The 7,570-nt window shown below is 40.8% G+C and overlaps 1 protein-coding gene across 1 annotated transcript in view; it reads right to left on the bottom strand.

The window, feature by feature from the left end:
- Nucleotides 1-3,104: 3,104 nt before the first annotated feature.
- LOC117520098 (glutamine--fructose-6-phosphate aminotransferase [isomerizing] 2-like) overlaps nucleotides 3,105-7,570 on the bottom strand; it is a 70,625-nt gene continuing 66,159 nt past the window's right edge. The window contains 4 exon segments of the mRNA XM_034181396.1: nucleotides 3,105-3,326; nucleotides 5,841-6,002; nucleotides 6,242-6,409; nucleotides 6,527-6,654. Coding sequence (XP_034037287.1) covers nucleotides 3,282-3,326; nucleotides 5,841-6,002; nucleotides 6,242-6,409; nucleotides 6,527-6,654 — 503 coding nt within the window. The 3' untranslated portion in view covers nucleotides 3,105-3,281.

Genomic DNA, 7,570 nt, shown 5'->3' with positions numbered 1-7,570 from the left:
GGCACACAGCGTAAATTGCCGTGGCAGCATACCTCGGTCAAAACCTATCCACCTTTCATAGTATGGGTTAACCGGGAAGTTACTCCACACGTCATCAACTTACTCCCAAAGTTACCCTGATAAGCCAGTAACCCCACTTCGTAGTACAGTCCCCTGGTGTTTGTAATTGTAAATATCATGTTTTCACACGAGAATCAAACTCCCAAGGGATTTAAGATATAATTGGTAATCTGTCATGATGTAATAATTTCCTTTATGAGGATGGAGAAAAGAGATAGTGCAGACTTAGTAAAATGCTTGTTTTGATTTATTATGTCAGATTTAAAAAATATATTTGAGTTAGTGTGTTGTCATTATGTCAATTTGTAAGAAAGGAGAAATAAACAGAAAAGCAACTGATCATTTTCATTAGAATGTTCTTTTATTGATTGATAGTGCCTATTTGCTATAAAAAATATACAGTATAAAATACAATCACAGATTGAAAAAAATCAAATCCATCTCTTATACCCCTTTAAAATAAAATCAGATAAATACAGATTATAATAATTAATATTATAAACCATACAAATAGTTGAAAATTACTAATAAGACTCACGGTATATTTTTCGGGATGTGGGTGTAGTTTAAATAAATGTCTTGAATGTCTTTTAAAATGCAAATTCTGTGATATAAATAAGAAGAAATCAGACATGTCTGGGGAAAGGGTTCATGCCATAGCGCAAACTGACAATGGATGCCACAATTCTGTGACAGAGTAAAAATGTTTTAAATGTTAATGGAATTAGAAGAAGATATAATAGCAAAACATCAAAAGTATCAAGTAATAATGCAAATGTTTGATAGACTGGAATTTCCTTCTTGTACCTTTTGAGAAAAAAAAAAAAATCATAGGGTTACTGGTCCATCCTGTAACCCCATCAGGCACAATAATCACATGTGTGCAACAAAAAAGTTAAGAAAATATTTTCCATAAGTCAAGAGAAAATACATGTTTAATTCCCACATATCTCAATATGAAAAAGAGTCCAGAAGCCATCAGTTTAAAACAAAAAAAAAAAATCCACTTTCACCAGGATTGTGTACATTCATAATATATATTTGGTCCCAATATTGCACGGCTGTAAACATGTCAATATAACATATTGATTCATGTCAGTTAACTTGGTACATTTTTGGCTCAACTGAAAATTTGAAAGAGGCACAGTATGTTGCTTTGGATGTGTTTTTTATTTCCTTATGGAACACTTATCACAGCCTTAAGGCCACTGGCACTTCATCAGCAGTGTTGTACAGTCAGGTCCATAAGTATTTGGACATTTCCTTTTTTTGTAATTTTGCCCCTGTACACCATGGAGTTTTTAAATAGTTCATTTGATTTTTTTATTTTATTTATTTATTTTTGTTAAACCCTTTGAACTCAAGCTGAAAGTCGACACTACAAACACATCTTGATTGTTCAATTCAAACTCCATTGCAGTGGTGTAACAGTGGCAGCGCCAGAAAATGTCTGTTGGGGGGGCTGAGGTAAAAGTTGGAGGAGCTCCACAAAGTGTCAAAATGAACAATATATAGTAATTGCTTTATAAATACCAAGGTATATGTTTTAGTCACCCGTGCTCCTCTAAAATGTGGTATCAATGCATACACACACACACATCACTTAGAATGATGCAAGTTCAGTAAACTTGCACATATACTCAACAAAAATATAACGCAACACTTTTGGTTTTGCTCCCATTTTGTATGAGATGAACTCAAAGATCTAAAACTTTTTCCACAAACACAATATCACCATTTCCCTCAAATATTGTTCACAAACCAGTTGAAATCTGTGATAGTGAGCACTTCTCCTTTGCTGAGATAATCCATCCCACCTCACAGGTGTGCCATATAAAGATGCTGATTAGACACCATGATTAGTGCACAGGTGTGCCTTAGACTGCCCACAATAAAGGCCACTCTGAAAGGTGCAGTTTTGTTTTATTGGGGGGGGATACCAGTCAGTATCTGGTGTGACCACCATTTGCCTCATGCAGTGCAACACATCTCCTTCGCATCATCTGTGAAGAGAACACCTCTCCAACGTGCCAAACACCAGCAAATGTGAGCATTTGCCCACTCAAGTCGGTTACGACGACGAACTGGAATCAGGTCGAGACCCCGATGAGAACGACAAGCATGCAGATGAGCTTCCCTGAGACGGTTTCTGACAGTTTGTGCAGAAATTCTTTGGTTATGCAAACCGATTGTTTCAGCAGCTGTCCGAGTGGCTGGTCTCAGACGATCTTGGAGGTGAACATGCTGGATGTGGAGGTCCTGGGCTGGTGTGGTTACACGTGGTCTGCGGTTGTGAGGCTGGTTGGATGTACTGCCAAATTCTCTGAAACGACTTTGGAGACGGCTTATGGTAGAGACATGAACATTCAATACACGAGCAACAGCTCTGGTTGACATTCCTGCTGTCAGCATGCCAACTGCACGCTCCCTCAAATCTTGCGACATCTGTGGCATTGTGCTGTGTGATAAAACTGCACCTTTCAGAGTGGCTTTTTATTGTGGGCAGTCTAAGGCACACCTGTGCACTAATCATGGTGTCTAATCAGCATCTTGATATGGCACACCTGTGAGGTGGGATGGATTATCTCAGCAAAGGAGAAGTGCTCACTATCACAGATTTCGACTGGTTTGTGAACAATATTTGAGAGAAATGGTGATATTGTGTATGAGGAAAAAGTTTTAGATCTTTGAGTTCATCTCATACAAAATGGGAGCAAAACCAAAAGTGTTGCGTTTATATTTTTGTTGAGTGTAGGTATACAAATGAATTCACTGAAATGGTGCTCAAGACAATGCATGGAATCAACCTTACATAAATCATCTATATCAAAGATTTAGTACCAATTCACATTGGCAGAATTATTGGGGGGGCTGAGGGGGCTTGGCTCATTATTGGGGGGCTTAAGCCCCCCCTTGGCACCGCCACGTGGTATAAAATGACAAAAATGGTCACTGTCCAAAATAATTATGAGGCTGACTGTAGATGGTTTTCACATTTCTGTTACAAAAAGACATTGTACCCAATACTTTACCCTTTTTGTCTGTTTTCTTTACCCCTCACTGACACTCAAACCTATACCAGTTTGCACACACACACACACACACACACACACACACACACACACACACACACACACACACACACACACACACACACACACACAATTGCACTTGAGATCAACAAGCCTTCTCTCCCCTGTGCTGTGCTTTGTGAACTGTCATTATTCCACAGTCACAGACTTGGCCAAGTTTCTGGGACAGTCAACCTGGAAAAAGAGAATGTGGCTTGTTAGTCTGAATGTCCTCTGACTAATAACATGGCACACTGAAAACACACTGACTACCACAGAGTGGTGATGTAGCCGCCATTAAAGGTACATCTGCACAGACATTCACTCTCATATAGACTGAAATTTTCAAACACATAAAGGCTTTACTGGCAGGCATTAAAGTAGTTTTTGTGTTTCACCTTCATTTTTACTGGTGGTGGACAAGTGGTTAGTGTGCTTGGTTTTAGTGCAGAAGGTTGGTTCAAACCCAATAAACAGACCCCTGCCACATTTCTCCATGTAATGTGAAGTTGCATCAGGAAGGGTGTAAAACCTGTGCCAAATCAATAAGCGGATGCACCTAGGATCTGCTGTGGCAACCCCAAGTGAGAACAAGGGAGCAGCTGAAGGGACTTACTCATTTAGGTTGTACAGGTTGAATGCATTTCAATACAATTTGGTGTGGTGATCAATCTTGGACCAAGGAAAGGTTGATTACATTTTGAGCCAAATGCAGATTCAGGATATTTTTAAATTCGCCCTATTGAGATATCCCATAATCCCTTGCGCGCCAGACAGTCGCTGCAGTCTAAACAACATAGAGAAATCCAATGACAACAATTGCAAATGAACATTATACAACCAAAATGTAATTTTTTATGCTTTTCATCACGTTAATAAGAGACTGCTGCATGAAATCCTAAAAACTTGCTAAAACAAATATTCCAAATATTCTGTGTCTGCTATGTTTAACCTGCATGTAATTTAATCAACACAAACTGAATTCCAACATTTTTTCTGGACCTGTGAGGAATATCCGAGTGGACACTATTCGAGAAATTAAGCTGGTTTTCAGTGAAAGTTTAACGGCTGATGAGAGATTATGGGGTGTTTCTGTCGGTGTAAGGACTTCCCACGGAGCGGGACGTCGTGCCGTCGTCGGCCTGAAAACATCCTAATTTAAGGCTTAATTCACCCAGGACGTCGTGAGAGAACAGAGAAGATTCAGAAGAGGCCGGCATGAGGACTTTATGCGGACATTCCACTCTTTAAGGACATTTTGTAATGAAAGACGTGCGCGCAAATTCGCCGAGTCATTTCCGTGACGACTCGGCGAATCTGTGTGCGCCGCGACAGGAAAAACACCTCCGTGTTGAAAACCATTTGTAAAATTCAAGTGGCTTTTGATGGCTTTAAACAAGTGAGTAACTGACAAATTGTTTAACAGCTTGGGCATGTTCCAACTTGCCCGTTAAGGTTTCCAATGGAGGTGTTTTTCCTGTCGCGACCCCCCGCAGTCGGGTCCGGCCCAACATGCGACTCTGCCCGCACGTTCTTTCTTTACAAAATGTCAGTTAACAATGGAATGTCCGAATAAACTCCTCATGCCGACTTCTTCTGAAAGTTCTCTGACGACTTCCTGGGTCAACAGAGCCTGAAATGTGAAAGTTTTCAACTTGAAATGGTGAGATGCTGCCGCCTCGAAGCGCAGATCGCCGTCAGGCACCGTGGGCCGTCCTTACGGCGACACTACCAGACCAAAATCTCTCATCAGCCGTTAAAAGTTTTACCGAAAACCAGCTGAATTTATCGAATGGTGTCCACTCAGTTGTGCCTTACAGTTTTGAAAAAATTTTGATCAAACAAAGCAGCAGTCTCTGAGCCATTCCTAAACAATGAAAAAAACGACGAGAGGGTGGGCGACTCCTCACTCAAAGACTGCCCACAGGCGAATGACGTAACCGACAGGCGTGAAAAAACTCTCGCATGCCCACGAGGGTTCAAGCATGTCTGATGTAATCACACGTGATTCAAATCCATATGGTTTTTGAAAAAAATAATAAGGTCGGATACTTTTCTAATAGACCTCGTATATTATTCTGAAACAAACAGCACAAACAGTGCTGTAAAGGACAATAATGGCGTTAAAGAGCAAAGTTCACGATCGTAGCTCACAGCGATTCGCATTGAAAATAACGGACAAACAACCTGAGCTTCTCGCATGTTTACATAAAACAAACACAATAGCAACATCTAAAAACCCAGACAATATATTCACCAGAGTTTTAGGTACAATATACAAAGAGGTTTATGTTGCAGTGTTAATGCTGTTGTCCGTGTGCTGCGGCTAAACTGCAGCCTGATCAGAGCATCTCAATGCAGTTCTTAATGTTAATGAGATCTCGCAGAGCAGCAAACTCTATGGGCTTTTGCGAGATTTGAAACCTCAATAAGGTGAATGATTATCTATGTAATATTTCCCTTTAATTTCCATGTTATTTGTACTTTGGTAAAAGTAAAAAAAATGTGATTTATACTCCAGAAAATACAGCAAACCATTTGCAACTAAAATACCTCACACAAAGTTTTGGAATGAGGCTGTTTATATACCTCCCTGCTGAAAATATAACTGAACACACACACACAAATCTGTGTTTTCCTCATTTACACTACAGTAATAACCTGCATAGATGTTTGTGGGGGGAAACAGAAGCCATGTTAACTACGTACGTCTTTTCCTCTCAGCACAGCCAAGTGGAAGGACAGGAGCTGCAGGGGGATGACACTGAGGATCCCCTGCAGACAGTCCACTGTATGTGGCAGCTCAATGGTCTGGTAGGCCTTCTTTGTCACCTCTTTATCGTCCTGGCAACACAGGATGATTGGTCGACCCTGAAGCGGAGATGGGCACAACCGGACATTCAGTCTCATAAATTGAGTTCATCATTTGACATAATGCATTGATTGTGATTGAGTATGAGGACGATATTCTGCGCTGCCTTGCACGTGCACGCTATTGCATCTCACTGACTTTATCCGAGAGGCTCTGGAATAAAGTTGAAGCTGTATGACATTAACCTAGAAAATTAAATTTATTTTACTATCTTGTGGTGTAGTTTTTCAGGGCATACCGATCTGGCAGTGACTTGCTCCAGAGCATTCTGGCACTTAACGTAGCAGGAGTCTTTCATGATGATCATGATGACTGGCATGTCTCTGTCCACTAGGGCCAGAGGACCGTGTTTCAGCTCTCCAGCTAGGATCCCCTCTGAGTGCATGTATGTGATCTCCTTGATTTTCTGTGATAGAAATTATTAGCTTAGTAATGAAGACAGAGCAGCAGAAATATTACACATTATTTCCTTGATGGTTTACTGCAGTTTTTGACAGAATCCACAATAGCGTTTTTGACTTACCAGCGCCCCCTCGAGGCAGGTAGCATAGTTGAAACCTCGACCCATGACCAAAAGAGACCTTTGTTGGTATAACTCATTAGCAATGGCTTTGATCTTGGAATTCAGAGCCAGAACCTGTTGTATGAGCTCTAGGACAGCAGGAGGAGAAAGCATCATGATGAGATGGAAGTATCCATTATAGTGGCAGGAGCATAAAATATGCAGGGTTTTTAACAAACTGAAGAGTATTCTATGGTTAATTTGCACAAAGGTCCTTAATCCCCTAGTTGCTCCCGGTGTGTCGTGAGCACCTTGTGTGGCAGCACCCTGACAATCGGGGTGAATGTGAGGCATTATTGTAAAGTGCTTTGAGCATCTGATGCAGATGGAAAAGCGCTATATAAATGCAGTCCATTTACCAACATCAATTCTACACAAACATACAACTACTACTAAATTTTGCAACATCTGTCTGTCTGTTCGTCCCTGTATCCCTCCCTGATCCTTTGCCACATTTCCAAAAAATTTGGTATGTGGATGAAGGTCAAGCCCAGAATTGCTCTTAAAGGTTTTGTTTTGGGAAAATGTCAAGGGCACTGGGATCGCAAATCCAAATATAAGTTTCCAACTTTTGTTTCCACCAACTAGGCGTACATATCGAGGTGTGTTCTGGAATTGTCCAGCAATGTTAAATTTGCCAAAGGTCATAAAGGCCAATCTTTGGGGTCAAGGTTACTGGGTCAAAGATCAAAATGTAAGTGGTATTGATTTGCACCAAAAGTTCCACAGTTGCCCAGCAAGGTTAAATTTGCCAAAGGCCAGTTACTGGGGCCATGGTCACGTCTGCCTATCAGTTTGTTGGCCTTCTTCTCTCAGGTCTGTTTCTGATTTTCACCAAAGGTGAATATCAGTAAAGGTTGACTAAAACAATTGCCCATGAATAATATATTTTGGTCAAGGTCAAGGAATTTGATTTTCAAACCCTTTTGGACTAAATGTGGCACAGCTTGGCGAATTGGGGCCTTTCAAGGTCAGCCAGAGATCAGTCCTCTGGGTGAAAGTCAA

This window comes from Thalassophryne amazonica, chromosome 11 (genome assembly GCF_902500255.1).
Source record: "Thalassophryne amazonica chromosome 11, fThaAma1.1, whole genome shotgun sequence".
In the NCBI taxonomy this organism is placed as follows: domain Eukaryota; kingdom Metazoa; phylum Chordata; class Actinopteri; order Batrachoidiformes; family Batrachoididae; genus Thalassophryne; species Thalassophryne amazonica.
The sequence above is the reverse complement of the archived record's forward strand: the minus strand, read 5'-3'. Positions and strand labels throughout refer to the sequence as shown.